This window comes from Notolepis coatsorum (genome assembly GCF_963971535.1).
Source record: "Notolepis coatsorum genome assembly, chromosome: 10".
Lineage (NCBI taxonomy): Eukaryota > Metazoa > Chordata > Actinopteri > Aulopiformes > Paralepididae > Notolepis > Notolepis coatsorum.
In genome coordinates this window covers 122,289,809-122,309,172 of record NC_140174.1, presented here as the reverse complement: position 1 = coordinate 122,309,172, position 19,364 = coordinate 122,289,809, and the positions used below count along the sequence as shown (strand labels likewise).

Here is a 19,364-nt window from a genome sequence, read left to right as displayed (position 1 = left end):
AGGACTGGTTATAAGAGAGACCAGAGGAGGGGACTGGCTATAGGAGAGACCAGAGGAGAGGACTGGTTATAAGAGAGACCAGAGGAGAGGACTGGCTATAAGAGAGACCAGACCAGATGACTGGCTATAAGAGAGACCAGACCAGAGGACTGACTATAAGAGAGACCAGACCAGATTACTGACTATAAGAGAGACCAGACCAGAGGACTGGCTATAAGAGAGACCAGACCAGAGGACTGGCTATAAGAGAGAGGAGAGGACTGGCTATAAGAGAGACTAGAGGAGAGGACTGGCTATAAGAGAGACCAGAGGAGAGGACTGACTATAAGAGAGACCAGAGGAGAGGACTGACTATAAGAGAGACCAGACCAGAGGACTGACTATAAGAGAGACCAGAGGAGAGGACTGACTATAAGAGAGACCAGAGGAGAGGACTGACTATAAGAGAGACCAGAGGAGAGGACTGGCTATAAGAGAGACCAGAGGAGAGGACTGGCTATAAGAGAGACCAGACCAGAGGACTGGCTATAAGAGAGACCAGAGGAGAGGACTGACTATAAGAGAGACCAGAGGAGAGGACTGACTATAAGAGAGACCAGACCAGAGGACTGGCTATAAGAGAGACCAGAGGAGAGGACTGACTATAAGAGAGACCAGACCAGAGGACTGGCTATAAGAGAGACTAGAGGAGAGGACTGGCTATAAGAGAGACTAGAGGAGAGGACTGGCTATAAGAGAGACCAGAGCTAATCAAAGTGGAACAACAAAAGAAAGAAATCAGAGCGGAACAAAATTGAATAAAAGTTTAAAATACAATGTGTCGCACAACGAGAGCTATGAACAAACACACCGTCGTCACAGAGAATCAGTTATAAGGCCGTTAGCGAGCGAGCTAGCCGAAGGTACGTTATCTATCCAAACAGGCAGAGAGAACATCTCGACAACCAAATGGAAGCGTTTGACAGGCGTGGAGGAAAGACCGCCCGCCGTGGTAAATAGTGCATTTATATAACAGCTATTATCCAAAGCATTCACCCGTTCTCTCACACATAATAGGGGTGACAGTGGCTCAGGAGGGAGAGCGGTCGCCTGGCAGGTCGGAAGGTTCCCCGCCATCGGTGTGTGAATGTGTGAGTAAACGGGTGAATGTGAGGCACAAAATTGTAAAGCGCTTTGGATAAAAGCTGTTCTATAAACACACCGACAGTGGAGGCGACCATGGAAGGTGCCAACCTGCACATCGGGAGCAGTTAGGGATTAAGCGGCTTTGCTCAAGGACACTTCTGACACGCTGCCCGGGAATCGAACCGGGAACATTCTGATTACCAAACGACCGCTCTACCTCCTGGGCCACTGTCACTACCATTTCTACCGCTGTGTGGCCCACCGTGTGAAATCCTTAGCGGCAGATGGCTCGACTTGATCCTTTCTACCACCACACTGTGAACTGAACGTGCAACACTGTCACTACCTATACTGTGTGACTGACCAACTATGTACACCATCCCAGGTAATCAAGTGTCCTGGTGTGAGAGAGATCACATCTCAGCCCCCGAAAGCACACTTCCAGAAAAACCTCTCTGTGGACGACACTGCCCTGTTCAGTGCTGAGCAAGAGGAAGGGCACATCGACATGACTCCAGAGTCGCCTGCCAGGCTGCGGTTCACTGGGTTTTGGATCGGCGTCGAGGGTCAGAGCGCTGGGGGCAGCATCCTATCTGTGTGAGACGGGGCTCTTCTGCCACCATCGCCTCCATCACAACAAATACAGATCAAAGGGGGAACATCGAGGATGATCCGGGAGTAAGTAAGTAAGTAAGTAAGTAAGTAGATAGATAGATGGATAGATGGATAGATGGATAGATGGATAGATGGATAGATGGATAGATGGATAGATACTTTATTAATCCCATTGGGGAAATTCAGGGTATCTCACAGCTCACCCAGCATACAGATGTTGACAGTTCACATTCAGTTTCACTTATGTCTGCATCATGAATAAAAAATAAGCACATGATAGGGCGGCTACGTGGCGTAGTGGGCAAGGCGCTCGCCACGAAATGCTGGAGACGCTGGGCTCGTCAGTTCGAGCCCAGCGCTCCACATTTGCTTTCAGTTTAGCTGGTCGTCCGTACTAATACACATTGGCAGTATTACGGGGAGGGAAACTGATGGGTGGGGATCGGGCGTTGTGGACAGCGACTCCTACAGGTCGGTTGGTGCGCCTGCGCAGTAGAATCAGGAAGTGTCGGGGGCAGCGTGAGCCTCCCACGCGTTACTCCTCGCCACTGAGAGATCGAGCTGCGCAGGTGAAAAGATGCGACTGCTGTTACCTCAAGTACCGGAGGGGACTTGTGCTATGTATGACTTAGTCCACATTGCAGCCGGCTTGTGGGAGGCAAGAAACAGCATCCGTGACAGGGGAGGGTTGAATTGGATGATACGAAATTGGGATGGGAGAAAATATAGAAAATGGGAGAAAAAGTGGACCAAAAAAATTAAAATAAGCACATGATAAAATCCAATTACTGTAAATCATATCTATCGATAAGAGCGTGGCAAGATAAAAACAGTTGTATAAAAACAAGTGTGTAAAAACAGGTGTATAAAAACAGGTGTCTAAAAACCGGTGTATAAAAACAGGTGTAAAAACAGGTGTGTGGGGAACAGGGAACAGGTCAGAGGTCAAGGTCCCCCCGCACTATATTGCGCTGTTGTACAGTCTGATGGCAGTGGGGACAAAGGACCTCCTGTGCCGCTCAGTCCTCGAGTGCAGGGAGATGAGCCGTCCGCTGCGACTGCTGCTCTGCCCCAGCAGGGTGTGGTGGAGAGGGTGGTAGTGCCAATCCGAATTCAACAACCCCGTTTTTGAGAAGCTATGCGAGGGAAAGCAAACGCACACAAGTCACCAATGGGAATGTGTGGAATAGGAACAGTGATGTGATTTTCTTGCAACCTGCAGTAGAAAGGAGTCGTGTTTGTGCAGAGTTCATTATAGCACAGAGCCAAAACGATGAAGGTTGTGTTGAAATATTTATGGACCCGACAGTATATCTGTACATATCTCTGACCTACTCTTCCTAGTTACGCTGCTGGCCAGTATGACTTACTACCATACTGTCTTTATACATGTATCACTGTACATATTAATACTTACAACTCTGTACATACATCTGATTAGCACTATTACTCAGTAGTACTAATTTATATAGTTTAATCACCTGTACATTATACATTACTATTGCACTTTACTGTTACATTTGCACTCTGGTTGGATGCCAAACCTCTTTTAGTTGTACTGTATTTGTGCTGTATAATTAATGACAATATATTCTAATATAATATAAATTACTTTGATCCATAGATATTTTTCATTAAATTAAATGTGAATTAAAAGCTACTCAGAAAGTATTGCTAATTCTTCAACTCATTATTTCACAGGCAGATCATGTGCCAAACAGTTGTTCTCTTCAGTTTCTCCCCTAATATTACTAAGAAATAAATATAGTCAATTAACTGTAGTTGCATCTTTGTGTCAAATTATTATTATTATTATTAAGAGAGAAAATGCCATGTATGTAATGATTATAATACAAGATATTTGTGAGAATCTGTGTGGATGTGTGAGGTCCGTCTGAGCCCAGGTGTGTGAGGTCTGTCTGACCCAGGTGTGTGAGGTCTGTTTAAAGCTGCAACACATTGATCTGGACATATTCTCTCATAAAAACACTACAGTATATAACATTATAATTAGGGATGTCCGATATTATCGGCCGATATCGGCATTAAAATGTGATATCGGAAAATATCGGTATCGGTTTTCAAAAAAAAATATATATATATATTATTTTTACATTTCTATAGAAATGATGTCCGATATTATCGGCCGATATCGGCATTAAAATGTAATATCGGTTGATATCGGTATCGGAAATTAAGAGTTGGACAAGATCGGTATATCGGTATCGGTAAAAAAGCCAATAATTAGAATAAACACATTTACATTTTGTCATTTAACTGAATGCTTTTATCCAAAGCGACTTTCAGGTTCTGTACGACAGGTCAACAGGAAAGAAGGGTACAACTCTTTCAGCTGAGTAACAAGTGTCATGGCAATATTATCATGTCATTATAGATCTGTGTTGAAATATATATTCTATCATACATATTCGACTAGTTTAATATAGGTCAACTAGCACAGCTTAGACACTAGGCTACAGAGTCTGACTGTCTCTTTAACAACAACCAAGGTTGGGGAGAGATGACATTTGGCCTATCTTTTTCAGTCCTAGTGTGAGCCATAGCAAGGCTATTAGACATAACAAAGGCTATTGAGCCAATCTTGTTATTAATTTCCCTAACTGGGGCATATTTAGTTTATCCTTTCTGTCATGTCTGGATGTCTAGTGTACGTCATTTCAATTACCGGTATGTATTTAATCGTACGTCTGACCAGGGTTCTGTCTCACTTCCTGGTCAGACGCTTGTGTACACTCTGGTTTCTGATTAGTAACGGAGCACTTTCACTGTGATCACAATGAATAAATCTATGCTCATTATTTTATAACTCGACTCAGTCAGATTTACTCAGCTCATCGTTTGTTCTCTTAGTAATTTCCACGACACAATGTTCATCAAACAGTGTTGAAACGTGGGCGCTGCAGTGTTGAGTGCAGAGTAGTAGAGACATAGTATAGTAGGAAGAGTGCATGATAGAAGAAGACAGTAAGAAGGTTAGTGTCTTTTAGTTTTTGTATTTCAGATATTGATATATTCAACACCGACTCAACAACAACAACCAATAACTGGCCGAAGCAGGTGGAGGGATTTAACAAATCCATGACTCAAGAAACTCATGTCTTTTCATATTTTCCTCTTCTTTTTCATCTGCGCCGAGGGGAGGATTACAAAGATCCTCCCTTACAAAAACCAATCGAGAGGAAAAAACAAAAGATGAATCAAAGAAAGGTAGGTAGGTTTGTTTGTTTGTTTGGGTACATTATGAGAGCAATGAAGTTCCCGCGCTGTTTCAGAGAATCCCACCCCCGGGCACTTCCAGCACATTATTGATGGACCTGCTGGAGCAGATACTCTCAGCCTCGCGAGCATCTTTATGCAGCCCTGCATCGCATCAGAGCCCGTATGATGCAGGATGTAGGTTTTTCATTGACAGTTGTGAAAAATGCTTCCAGCAGGTGTACTCGTACAGTACTTTTGACAGGTAGTGTAAATATGTGACCAGGCACAGACATTAGGGTCTTGTTGAGCAATCTTAAATAGTTTTTGATCGTGATATGAAAGTACAGGTTCATACTGTACCTTCAAAATAAGCAATCACTTTTCAATTTATGTCCTATTAACCATGATGATTTGTGATGAGCTGGTTTTGAGCCAGAGACCTTGAAAAGCTTGGAGCCGTTTCTGTTAACGATGCATGCTGCACTGTGTGTTATTGCTAAGTGTTATTGACCATATTTATTGTAATGTATAATATAAATTATAGGGCATACAGACCCTCATATGCACCTTTGATTACACTGCCTACTTGTTCATATGCTTATATTCATAGTTAATTATATTTACATTATGTTAATTATACTGCTTATTTTTACATTTCTACTGTACTATAATTGTATCACCTATATTTATGTCTTTCTACTATTACCCTGCCCATATCTGTACCTCCCCTCCCCTTGCTGCTATGACGCCCACATTTCCCCAAGGGGATCAATAAAGGAATATCTTATCTTATCTTAACTGGCGTAGATAGGCTCTGAATCAAGTTTCTTTTCATTGTGTTTTTTTAATCTGCTGTGTGGAAGAGGTTTTACAAAAGCAAGTGAAAACAGGTCATGAAATAAACAAGGCTTCTCGGTTTGTTTGTTTGTTTGTTAGTTATGGGAGCAACACAGTTCCCGACGCCATCTCAGAAGATTTCAAGAGCATTATTGATGGAACGGCAGAATAGACTCAAAAAGTCTCACTGCCATGTGTATGCAGCTGTGAAGCATTTCACAGAAATATTTAATAATTGAAATTCAACAATATTTTGGTTAGGTATGGAAAGTTATACCTGGGGCCAGCTGGAGCGATTGGCTCAGGATCAGGGTGCTTGGAGAACCCTTGTTGACGGCCTATGCCCCAAACGGGGTAAAAGGCGTAAGTAATGGAAAGTTAGATTTATGTTAATAGTAGGGGTGTAACGGTACACAGAAGCCACGGTTCGGTACGTACCTCGGTATTGGGGTCACGGTTCGGTACGAGTTCGGTACAACAGAAAACAAATATTTATAATAATTATTATTAACCCTTTTCCCGCCAATAACGGCGTACGACGTGATTCTGATCATAATTTCATATTTTCGCCATGGTATTCATATTCCACTCACGGAGCCTTGTCAGATGCTGATGGACTCAGCACAACTCTGCAACGCTTCAATACTGCCACCTGGTGGCTGATCGGCGAGTTGCTAAACCGGAAATGCCCGTTGCACACACCGTGGATATGGATCTTTGCCATAACTCAATAATCTACATGATTTGGGCGTGTATTAGTAATATACAAACCGGAAATGGAACGCCTAGATCCCCACCACATAACTGGGATCTGTTTGCTCCACTCTCATCGCCCAACGGTACGAGGAGACTAACGTGAGTTTCAGCGTTTTTGTTTATCATTTTCAATACAAACTGCTCTGATCAATATATCACCCATACTACATGAATCATCTAACGACTATCACGGAATTATAAATGACCCCCCCCCCCCCCCCCCCTCCGTTCACCCGCGCATGATCAGTCATAACCCTTAGGACCATGTACAGTTGACATTTTTTATATGGCGTCGATCGGTATCAAACTGCATTTGATGATCTAATATATGCATTTGTGCCTATATCTCACGTTCTGGGAAATACTGCAGAAAACGATAAAAACATATTTGACGGTATTTTCGTATGAATGTGTGAATGAAAAAGTAAAACGTTCCTACATCCTGAACGATAGGTAATCGATGTTGAATGGGCCATAGTAATGTCAATTTAGCAATACAATTTAAAAAGTTATAGCCCTGCAAAGAAGGTGAACATCTCCATAGACTTACAGTACTGGCAGAGAATGGTATAAGATGATCAAAGTGGTGGCAGGGAATGGGTTAATATACCGGTCCTTTTTTTATTTAATTTTTTTTATATATTATATTTATGATAATTATTATTATTAAATAGAATAATTTTCTATAGGCTTGCCATGGTAATTAGTGATACTGGTGTCATTCTGTGTTCAGGCATCCACTTGCTTACTGCCCATTTAAACTTATCCTTGCTAAGTTTCAGTTTCACTTCCAGAGAGAATTTAACTTCACGACCAGACTGAATACTAGAGAACAGATGACATGTTACAACAATGGCAGAGGATTATTTGGATTTAAACACAGTGGAGCTCAGATAATCTGTCCGGAAAAGTATGTTTCTTCTTTTTATTTGATTGTGCCTGCGAGTCCGGCGGGGGAGAATGTTGATGTGTTTGTTGGTGCGCGTGTGTCGGCGACGCGTGTGTGTTTCCTTCCATTGGTTTCATTTGGTTAACGTTATTGGGCGCACAAGAAAACGAAAGAAAACTGTAATGACCCTGCAGCTGTTCCAATGTAAATGTGCTCCTCCGTGCACTTTCGCCCGCTCTGAAGTCTGACTCAGTGTGCCCGGCCACGCGCGCTGTTCTCGCACGGACCTCGCGAGTGCCTGCATGTGGGTGTGTTTGCACTGTGGGGCGTATTCGTCGCATGGGTGCGCGTAGTTACACCCCTAGTTAATAGGATAAAGGAGTTACCCCTGAGTGCTATTTCATAATCATATCATTTTGAGAGAAATGTACTAATTAGCTTTTACGTTACGCATTTAGACGGTGTAATTGCAAATCGTGATGTAAATGGAAAGCACTTTACGGTCAGGATTGGGGGGGGGGGGGGGTGTAGGACACACACGCAGACACACACAAAAAGGGGAATCTTAAAGTTACCCCAGAGGGGTAACCACTGGAATCGCTGAGTGATGAGAGAGGGTGGGGGAAAACACAAGAATAAAATAAATTAAAAAAAAAAATGTAGGAAAACACAAAACACCAGTATATAATATTATAACCACCACTGCCTAGCAGTTGAAAACAACAAGAAAAACAACAGCACTAGAGACAGAGAAACCCCTAGAAGCATGAGCTTGAGACTCCTCTACTAGTGAGGGAAAACATGAAATGGACAGAATAAACTCAAATAAAACCCACATAAACCGTGATCCATCACACTTTACAACTCGTTCACCCGTTCACTCACACGCCGACGCCGGAGGCGACCCTGCAAGGTGCAGACCTGCTCACCGGGAGCAGGTGCTTGATTGAAAATTGTATTAACAGATTGCAGAATGGGTACAATACAGTATGGCTCAATACACACAATTGTTAAGAGGATGCAGACCAGAGAAAGACTTTCGTCTTGTCTACATCAGGGTCCCCCATTTTCAATTCATCATGAATTGTAAGTAAGGCTGCAATTAGCACCGTGCAATCCATTCTTTGTGGATCTCGCCCCAAGTGTCTCGCTCAAGGACACTTCGAAGCACTGCCGGGAGGAGCGGGACTCGAACCGGGAACCTTCTGATTACCAGACGACCGCTCTCCCGAGTCACTGGTAAACAAACGGACGTGACGCATGACATGTGGTCGAGCAGCTTACCTTGGAGAGACTGCACCATCTCCAGCAGCACAGGGGTTAACGTCTGACTGTAGTTGTGGAAGATGTCAAGAAACAACACTTCCGTACAAGGCTGGAGAGAGAAAGAGAAAGAGGGAGGGGGAGAGAGAGAGGGAAGGAGGGAGGGAGAGAGAGAGGGAGGGAGAGAGAGGGAGGGATGGAGAGGGAGGGGGAGAGAGGGGAGGAGGGAGAGGGAAAGAGGGAAGGAGAGAGGGAAGGAGGGAGGGAGAGAGAGTGAGAGGAAGAGAGGGATGGAGAGAGTGGGAGAAAGAGAGGGATAGAAAGGGAGAGGGATGGATGGAGAGGGAGGGAGGGAGAGAGAGTGGGAACAAAAGAGGGATGGAGGGAGAGGGGTGGATGGAGAGGGAGGGAAGGAGGGGGAGGGAGGGAGAGAGAGAGGGAAGGAGGGAGGGAGAGAGAAAGTGAGAGGAAGAGAGGGATGGAGAGGGAGAGTGGGAGAAAGAGAGGGATGGAGGGGGAGAGGGATGGATGGGGAGGGATGGAGAGAGAGAGAGGGGGATGGAGAGATGGAGAGAGTGGGAGGAAGAGAGGGATGGAGAGGGAGAGTGGGAGAAAGAGAGGGATGGAGGGGGAGAGGGATGGATGGGGAGGGATGGAGAGAGAGAGAGGGGGATGGAGAGATGGAGAGAGTGGGAGAAAGAGAGGGATGGATGGAGAGGGAGGGAGGGGAGAGAGTGGGAGAAAGAGAGGGAGGGATGGGGGAGAGGGAGGGAGAGAGAGAGTGGGAGAAAGAGAGGGATGGAGAGGGAGGGATGGGGGAGAGGGAGGGAGAAAGAGAGGGATGGATGGAGAGGGAGGGAGGGAGGGAGAGAGGGGAGAAAGAGAGGGGTGGAGAGGGAGGGAGGGAGGAAGAGAGAGAGGGGATGGATGGGGAGGGATGGACAAAAGGAGAAAATAGAGGGAAAGTGAGAACAGAAGAGCATTAGCAGGAGAGAGATACATATAAAGAATAAACACACAGAATGAAATGTAGTGAGACACACAGAGGCAGGTCTATAGAGGTAAAGAGACACAGAATCCCATTAACTGAGAGACATAGCTCAAGTACTCTGTTCAACAAAACATCACTGTGGTATATTGGCAGGGGAGCTCTGTGTGGTGTGGTGTGTGTGTGTGTGTGTGTGTGTGTGTGTGCGTGCGTGCGTGCGGCCACAAACACATGTGAGTACAGGAGGGGGCTCAGGATAGGGATGCACCGATTCGATATTGGTATCGGCCGCTGATATCAGTAAAATAGCTGGATCGGGTATCGTTAAAAAAATTATAATAATCGGATATTTTTTTTCTTTTTTTATAATAAATAAAATAAGAAATAACCATTCAGTACATTTATATCTATGTGTTAATTTGTTACATTTAGTTTCACTAAGTTAGGAAAGTAATGTTTTAAGTCAAGGCTGATGTTGCCTTGCACAAAAGAATGATCCCAGTCTCTTGTGGCATACAGTTTATTAATTGAATGAATGAAGTTTATTTTATGTCTTTGTTTACAACAAATCAAAAACACACTTGTGATCCTTTACAATTCTTAACACATCCACTGCCGGAAACGCTTTAAAACGTTATTGCCCGCATGCTGTACAGCGTTATTGAGATCAATATTTAATTTTTTCGCCATGGCATTCATAATTCATATATACACGCGCAACGTTCCAGCTGGACCCTAAAGGTGAAGGCAACGACGGCCCAATACCGCCGCCTGGTGGATGGTCGGGCAAGTTACACTCGCTTACAGGATATGGCTGATGTGCGTCGATTAAATTCATCCGGCCGTCAGATATCGTTGCAAGGCTCCCGACAGACACAATGTACATAATGGATCGCTTTATAAACTTAATAATCGATATGATTTCGGCGTTTATTGCGACATACAAACCGGAAATGGACCTAGGCGATCGACGTCCTATACTTGGGATCTTTCACCGCCAGTCTCTTTGACGCACGGTAAGAGGACACTAACGTTATTTTCAGCCCAATTGTACATTTCTTTATTTACAAACCATCTGATCAATAAATCAACCCATACTACATAAAGCAGTTAGTGACGATCAAGGAATTATAAACTATACCGATCATGTACATTTGAATTTTTTAATATAGCGTGTCTAGGGAAGAAACGGCAATCGATAATCTATTCACGTTCTAGGAATTACTGCAGAAACGATAAAAACATACTTATATTCTAGACGGTATTTTTGTATGAATGTATGAATGAAAAAGTATAACGTTCCCACATCCTGAACAATAGATAATCGATGTTGAATGGGCCATAGTAATGTCAATATACCAATAAAATGTAAAAAGTTATAGCCCTGCAAAGAAGGTGAGCCACTCCATAGACTTATAGCGCTGGCAGAGAGGGGCATTAGATGGGTACAATGCTCGGCAGGCAATGTGTAAAATAAAAAATAAAAATAAATAAAAACATGGATTTTTTTTTTTCTTTTTTTTTTACTTTTTTGGAAAAAATATTTGGACAATGGGTATCGGATCGGTATTGGCCGATACCCAAACCCAGGTATCGGTATCGGGACTGAAAAAGTCGGATCGGTGCATCCCTAGCTCAGGATGCAGTCACACCCCCCCCCAACCTTCACGCCTCGCTGTGTGCGAGTGTTCAAGCTTACAGTATGTGTAATTAGCAGCTCCCAGAAGGTCGGAAGGCCAGTTGTCCCCTTTCTAAAGCCCATACACCTTTGCTAAAAGGACCGGAGAAGGCCTCTAGTCGGCTACTAAGAGACTGTCAGGCTTTAAAACTGTGTAGGACCCAGGCCTAGAACTGCACCCTGAGAGGGGGAACTACGCCCTGAGATGGAGGTTTGCTCTGAGCGGGAGGTTCGAAGGGTCAAAGTTGGTATAAAACAGGAGGGAAGACTGTCAGGTTTTAAACTGTGGATACCAAACAGAGAAGGTAAAGACGACTTTGAACTGTTAAACAGTAATCCAGAACTATTTTATTGCACTGTAAAAAAAAATATATATATATTTGATCTACGTATTCTATTCTACTATTTTATTGCACTGCATTATTGCACTATTTTACTCTGTATAGTTCAAGTTTCAAGTTTCTTTATTAGTTGTCATACAGAAGTACAGACTACTTTTTTTTTGTATTTTTTTTTGTATTATTTTTTAAACAAACACATAAACAAACATGACAACACACGATAGGATATACAAACACACATATGCTCCAGCTCGTACCCCCCCCCTCCCGGACCCCCCATTGGATAATCCAACCATTATAACTTGTTCCTAACCAGACACTACCATTATATGCTAGCTTTTATTCTCTCCACCACTTCTAACCACATTGCCATTTTGGATTCATTGAGACCCAAAATTATTGCTGTAGATATTTCTTGATAAATCACATCGAGATATGTAAGAATCCAGACCTTCCGGCACATTTTTTCCGGTTGAAACCATTGTGATGCTATCAGCTTTTTAGCCACTGTGATACCGGATAAAACCAATCTCTCTGGCTGTGGAGGTACTGCATACTCAAAGACATCATTCAGCAGTAATACAGAGGGGTGTACAGGTATATCCAGAGTTAAGAGATTTGATAATTGCTGGGTCACTTCTTTCCAAAATATCTTAACTGGTGGGCAGTCCCAGTACATGTGCATAAATGTCCCTTCTTGAGGTGATATTGGCAGTCAGGATGCTCTCTACTGTGCATGAGTAGAAATTCTTGAGGATCTTCTGACTCACGTTGAACTTCCTTAAGCGCCTAAGGAAGTAGAGGCGTTGTCGTGCCTTCTTGATAACACTGTCAATGTGTGTGCCTATTTTTATTATTGTTGTTTAAATTATTGTCTATATAAAACTGAATCAAACCATAAACAAGGTGGCCTGTTGGGATGTTAGATCCTAATGTTAAAAACTGTGATTTTATATGTCTGCACTTTATGTGCTCATTTTATGTATTTTTTCTGTTGTGAAGCACTTTGAGCTGCAGTTTCTGTATGAAAGGTGCTATACAAATAAAGTGTATTATTATTATTATTATTATTACAACTCTCTCCCACTGGGAGGACCGGAGAAGGCCTCTAGTCGGCTGTTAGTATCGGAACGCGTGACAACTGCGAGGGCTGGATGGTGACAATTAATCCCTAAACAGATGGGAGCGTTTTAAGCTCACAGCGCGGCGCCGAGACGAGGTCGAGCGAGGAAGGACGTGGAGGTTAAAAAGTTAATATTGCTCCGTCCCGACCGCCACAGGTGTGACACTCTTTGAGTGACACTCCGTGAGGAGGGTCAGTGACCTGAGGGGCAGCGGGGGGTGTTTTCCAAACGCAGTGCCTGCTGGGAGGGAGAGCGAAGCGTGGTCTCGTTTGGGCCGGTGCTCTTCAGATGCAGAACCCGTCTCGTTTGTGGAGATATGTGTTTTCTGCACTTGGCCCCGACTGTACGTTTTCCTCGCTGAGAGTGTCGTCAGCGGGGGATGAAAAAGGCTTTAAAGTGTAATCAAAGAGATGTATAAATAACACGAGTGGCAGAGAGGAGAAGTGTTGTCACCGTGACCCGTCTGGTCTTTGAAGCAGATCGCGCGCGTGTTTGTGTGTGTGTGTATGTGTATGTGTATGTGTATGTGTGTGTGTGGTGTGTGTGTGTGTGTGTGTGTGTGTGTGTGTGTGTGTGTGTGTGTGTGTGCGTGTGTGTGTGTTTCACTCACCCGTAGACTGTACTTCCATGAATCACCACCCGATTCTTCAACAGCTGTTGAGAGAACAACAGAAGTTGAAATGTGGAGAGAAGTGAAGAGAGGAGAGAATAGGAGGAAAGAGAAGAGAAGTGAAGAGAAGAGAAGAGAGGAGATGAGGAAAGAGGAGAGCACAGGAGAGAAGAGAAGAGGAGAGAAGAGAAGAGGAGAGAAGAGGAGAAGTGAAGGAAAGAGGAGATGAGAGAAGTGAAGGAGGAAAGAGAGGAGAGAAGAGAAGAGAAGAGAAGAGAAGAGAAGAGAAGAGAAGAGGAGAGGAGAGAATAGGAGGAAAGATGTGAGAAAATGAGGAAAGGTGAGAAGAGGAGATGAGGAAAGAAGAGAATAGGAGAGAAGAGGAGTAAAGAGGAGAGAAATGAAGAGAAAGGGAGATGAGGAAAGAGAAGAGGAGAGAATAGGAGAGAAGAGAAGGAAAGAGAATAGGAGAGAAGTGAAGAGAGGAGAGGAGGAAAGGAGAGAAGAGACGAAAAGAGAAGAGAAGAGAAGAGAAGAGAAGAGAAGAGAAGAGAAGAGAAGAGGGGAGGAGGAAAGAGGTGAGAAGTGAAGAGAAAAGAAGAGGAGATGAGGAAAGAAGAGGAGGAAAGAGGAGAGAAATGAAGAGAAATGGAGATGAGGAAAGAGAAGAAGAGAGAAGAGAATAGGAGAGAAGTGAAGAGAGGAGAGGAGGAAAGGAGAGAAGAGAAGAAAAGAGAAGAAAAAAGGAGAGGAGAGGAGAGGAGAGAAAGGGAGATGAGGAAAGAGAAGAAGAGAGAAGAGAATAGGAGAGAAGTGAAGAGAGGAGAGGAGGAAAGGAGAGAAGAGAAGAGAAGAAAAGAGAACAAAAGATGAGGAGAGAGAAGAGAAGAGGAGATGAGGAAAGAAGAGAATAGGAGAGAAGAGGTGTAAAGAGGAGATAAATGAAGAGAAGTGAAGAGAAAAGGAGATGAGGAAAGAGAAGAGGAGAGAAGAGAATAGGAGAGAAGAGAAGGAAAGAGGAGGAGAGAAGTGAAGAGGATGAGGAAAGAGAGGAGAGAAGAGATGAGGAAAGAAGAGAATAGGAGAGAAGAGGAGTAAAGAGGAGTAAAGAAATGAAGAGAATAGGAGAGAAGAGAATAGGAGAGAAGAGAAGGAAATAGGAGAGAAGAGAGGAGAAGTGAAGAGAAGTGAAGAGAGGAGAGGAGAGGAGAGGAGAGGAGAGGAGAGGAGAGGAGAGGAGAGGAGAGGAGAGGAGAGGAGAGGAGAGGAGAGGAGAGGAGAGGAGAGGAGAGGAGAGACTGTCTATAGTGGTTGACTATAGTCAGTGCATAACCCAATTTTAAGCCACACTAATACATCCAAGACCGCCGTGAAACGGTCGTACGGGAGTGTGATTAAAATATTGATGTTTGGCACTACAGGTCTACAGCGAGACACAGGTAGAGTAATTGCCCGCTCCATAAAAGCAGACATTCAAGCCGGGACACTTGGCACAGCGGGTCCAAGATCAATATCAGCCTGTGCCCCCCGGAACGCCCGGAAGGTGCGCATGGGAACACGGACAAGTCAAGGACAGGAGGGGAGAGAGAGGGAGAGAGAGAGAGAGAGAGGGGGGGGGGGTAAGAGAACAAGGACAAATGTCCCACAGAGAGGAATAGGCCGTCTCAAACTTCAGACAACTTCAACGTTCTTCTAAATTGGTTATTGAGTTAAGTTCCTGTTGCAGCTTGTTGTACGAGATCCAGGCTGCTCCCCAGCGAGAGGGTTCCAGTGAAGACGGAGACAGACAAGCAGGTGCAGGTGCTCTGTAACGTAACGTGCTGTACTGTACGCGTCTATGCCTTCTACAACGCCGCTCGGTTTCCGGGTTCCTCTGATTGGCCACGACGCCCACGTGACCCTACGCTAGCACGCCCCCTTATCGCGGCTAGCGATATTATGTATAAAATGTAGAAATGAATATGACCGGCCTTCTTCCCTCAGAGCGAGCCCGCATCGAGAACTGGCCGCGATAAGGGGGCGTGCTAGCGAAGGGTCACGTGGGCGTCGTGGCCAATCAGAGGAACCCGGAAACCGAGCGGCGTTGTAGAAGGCATAGACGCGTACAGTACTGTACTGTGTTGTACTGTATTGTTTTTATCCTGAAGTCATTGCTAGGTAAGCTGCCCTTATATATCTCCAGACTTCTGTCCTTTTATACTTGCTTTTTTAATACCAGATGAGCAGCAAGGGATGCTTTTAAATGTTCCTTTGATGCAGTCAGAGCTTGGTAAAGCTGCATTCTCCCACTATGCTCCCTTTTTATGGAATAGGCTGCAAGTGAAACTTTGTCTAGAGGCACTTCCTACTGTGAATGATTTTAAAGGTATGCTACGATTAACCCTTCATGAAACATGTAACTGTTTTACCTGATGCTATTGCTGATCTGATTATGCTTCTTGCCACTGCACAAATGGCCTTCTGTGTATGTATTTTTTTTTTTGTTTAATGCCCTTGTTTTTATGTTGAAACTTGTCGTGTTGTGCCGTGTTGGTCAGGACTCCCTGGAAGAAGAGATCTTGTATCTCAATGGGACATTCCTGGATAAATAAAGGATAAATAAAATAAATAAAATGTTATTGTATTGTACTGTACAGAGGACAAGAAGCCTTCAGTCGACTTCTTCAGACATTAAGCACCCCCCACATCCCAAATGGAATGCCCCCCCCCCCCAAAAAAAATTGCATTCAGGGGGGTAGTCGACTATCAGCTAATTTCGGCCAATCAAAGTCGACTATACAAATCCTTAGTCGGGGACAGAACCTAGTAACCTCCTCACTGGAGCTCTTTTTATATCCAGAGAGAGAGAGACACACACTGTACTGTGCAGTGCTGCCACAGAGAGAGAGAGACACACTGTACTGTGCAGTGCTGCCACAGAGAGAGAGACACACTGTACTGTACAGTGCTGCCACAGAGAGAGAGACACACTGTACTGTACAGTGCTGCCACAGAGAGAGAGACACACTGTACTGTACAGTGCTGCCACAGAGAGAGAGAGAGACACACTGTACTGTACAGTGCTGCCACAGAGAGAGAGACACACTGTACTGTACAGTGCTGCCACAGAGAGAGAGACACTGTACTGTACAGTGCTGCCACAGAGAGAGAGAGACACTGTACTGTGCAGTGCTGCCAGAGAGAGAGAGAGACACTGTACTGTACAGTGCTGCCACAGAGAGAGAGAGACACTGTACTGTGCAGTGCTGCCAGAGAGAGAGAGAGACACACTGTACTGTACAGTGCTGCCACAGAGAGAGAGACACACTGTACTGTACAGTGCTGCCACAGAGAGAGAGACACACTGTACTGTACAGTGCTGCCACAGAGAGAGAGACACACTGTACTGTACAGTGCTGCCAGAGAGAGAGAGAGACACACTGTACTGTACAGTGCTGCCACAGAGAGAGAGACACACTGTACTGTACAGTGCTGCCACAGAGAGAGACACACTGTACTGTACAGTGCTGCCACAGAGAGAGAGACACACTGTACTGTACAGTGCTGCCACAGAGAGAGAGAGACACACTGTACTGTACAGTGCTGCCACAGAGAGAGACACACTGTACTGTACAGTGCTGCCACAGAGAGAGAGAGACACTGTACTGTACAGTGCTGCCACAGAGAGAGAGAGACACTGTACTGTGCAGTGCTGCCACAGAGAGAGAGAGACACACTGTACTGTACAGTGCTGCCACAGAGAGAGAGACACACTGTACTGTACAGTGCTGCCACAGAGAGAGAGACACTGTACTGTACAGTGCTGCCACAGAGAGAGAGAGAGACACACTGTACTGTGCAGTGCTGCCACAGAGAGAGAGAGACACACTGTACTGTACAGTGCTGCCACAGAGAGAGAGAGAGACACACTGTACTGTGCAGTGCTGCCACAGAGAGAGAGACACACTGTACTGTACAGTGCTGCCACAGAGAGAGAGACACTGTACTGTACAGTGCTGCCACAGAGAGAGAGAGACACTGTACTGTACAGTGCTGCCACAGAGAGAGACACACTGTACTGTACAGTGCTGCCACAGAGAGAGAGAGAGACACTGTACTGTACAGTGCTGCCACAGAGAGAGAGACACACTGTACTGTACAGTGCTGCCACAGAGAGAGAGAGAGACACTGTACTGTACAGTGCTGCCACAGAGAGAGAGACACTGTACTGTGCAGTGCTGCCACAGAGAGAGAGAGAGACACTGTACTGTACAGTGCTGCCACAGAGAGAGAGAGACACTGTACTGTGCAGTGCTGCCACAGAGAGAGAGAGACACACTGTACTGTACAGTGCTGCCACAGAGAGAGAGAGAGACACTGTACTGTACAGTGCTGCCACAGAGAGAGAGACACTGTACTGTGCAGTGCTGCCACAGAGAGAGAGAGAGACACTGTACTGTACAGTGCTGCCACAGAGAGAGAGAGAGACACTGTACTGTGCAGTGCTGCCACAGAGAGAGAGACACTGTACTGTACAGTGCTGCCACAGAGAGAGAGAGACACACTGTACTGTGCAGTGCTGCCACAGAGAGAGAGACACTGTACTGTGCAGTGCTGCCACAGAGAGAGAGACACACTGTACTGTACAGTGCTGCCACAGAGAGAGAGAGACACACTGTACTGTACAGTGCTGCCACAGAGAGAGAGACACTGTACTGTGCAGTGCTGGCACAGAGAGAGAGACACACTGTACTGTACAGTGCTGCCACAGAGAGAGAGAGACACACTGTACTGTACAGTGCTGCCACAGAGAGAGAGACACTGTACTGTGCAGTGCTGCCACAGAGAGAGAGACACACTGTACTGTACAGTGCTGCCACAGATAGAGAGACACACTGTACTGTGCAGTGCTGCCACAGAGAGCAGTAGGAATGAGGGCATCACAATCAGACATTAGTGTCACATTACACTATGACTAATCAAATGGTTCAGACGCTAACAGGAGAAACAGCAGGAGAGGAGAGGAGCGGATGAGAGAGGAGAGGAGCGGATGAGAGAGGAGAGGAGATGATGAGGAGAGGATGAGAGCGAAAATAAAAGGTGAGAGGAGAAAATGGATGAGGAGAAAGGGGGAAAGGGGGAAAGGAGAGGATGAGAGAGGAGGATGAGAGGAGAAAATATGAGGATGAAAAAGAAGAGGATGAGAGGAGAAAGGAGGAGGATGAGAGAGGAGAGAATAGGAGAGGAGAGAAGAGGATGCAAGAGGAGAGGAGAGGATGCAATAGGAAATAGGAGGAGAGAAGAGGAGAGGATGAGAGGAAAGGGGGGAAGAGAAGAGGAGGAGAGGACAATACGGGAGGGGAGAGGGTGATAGGAGAAGAGAAGAGAAGAGAGGAGAAAAGATGAGAGGAGAGGAGAGGAGAGGAGAGGAGAGGAGAGGAGAGGAGAGGAGAGGAGAGGAGAGAAGAGGAGAGGAGACAACAGGAGTCTTCCTATTAGTGTGTGTAATCAGACGGGTGGGAGTCTGGTGAGGACTGATACCGGTGCTAATCCCGACCCTCACCCCCCTCTGAAGGGCTGACAGCCAGTCTATTAGGACACGCCTGTGTGTGTGTGTGTGTGTGTGTGTGTGTGTGTGTGTGTGTGTGTGTGTGTGTGTGTGTGTGTGTGTGTGTGTGTGTGTGTGTGTGCGTGTGTGTGTGTGTACCGAAGCTCTCCGGATCCTCCTCCCACATGCTCAGCTCCTCCTCCGTCAGCAGGAAGTAGTGCGTGACAAGGCGCCGGCTGATCTCCGTCAGCGTGGGGTGAGTGAAGAAACACGTCTTTATCTGGTGAGACTCCAGACTCTCTGGTTTACTGTCTGAGAGGGAGAGGGGGGAGGGGGAGAGGGGAGAGGGAGAGGGGGGAGAGAGAGGAGGGGGGGGAAGGAGGGAGAGAGAG

At 45.4% G+C, this 19,364-nt stretch overlaps 1 protein-coding gene across 1 annotated transcript in view; it reads right to left on the bottom strand.

Moving 5' to 3' along the window:
• Nucleotides 1-19,364, bottom strand: part of ipo11 (importin 11) — a 577,792-nt gene that overhangs the window by 432,443 nt on the left and 125,985 nt on the right. Inside the window, exons 11-13 of the mRNA XM_084323169.1 lie at nucleotides 19,132-19,284; nucleotides 13,446-13,489; nucleotides 8,726-8,816 (exon numbers count right to left, since the gene is read on the bottom strand). Coding sequence (XP_084179295.1) covers nucleotides 8,726-8,816; nucleotides 13,446-13,489; nucleotides 19,132-19,284 — 288 coding nt within the window. The remainder of the gene's footprint in view (nucleotides 1-8,725; nucleotides 8,817-13,445; nucleotides 13,490-19,131; nucleotides 19,285-19,364) is intronic.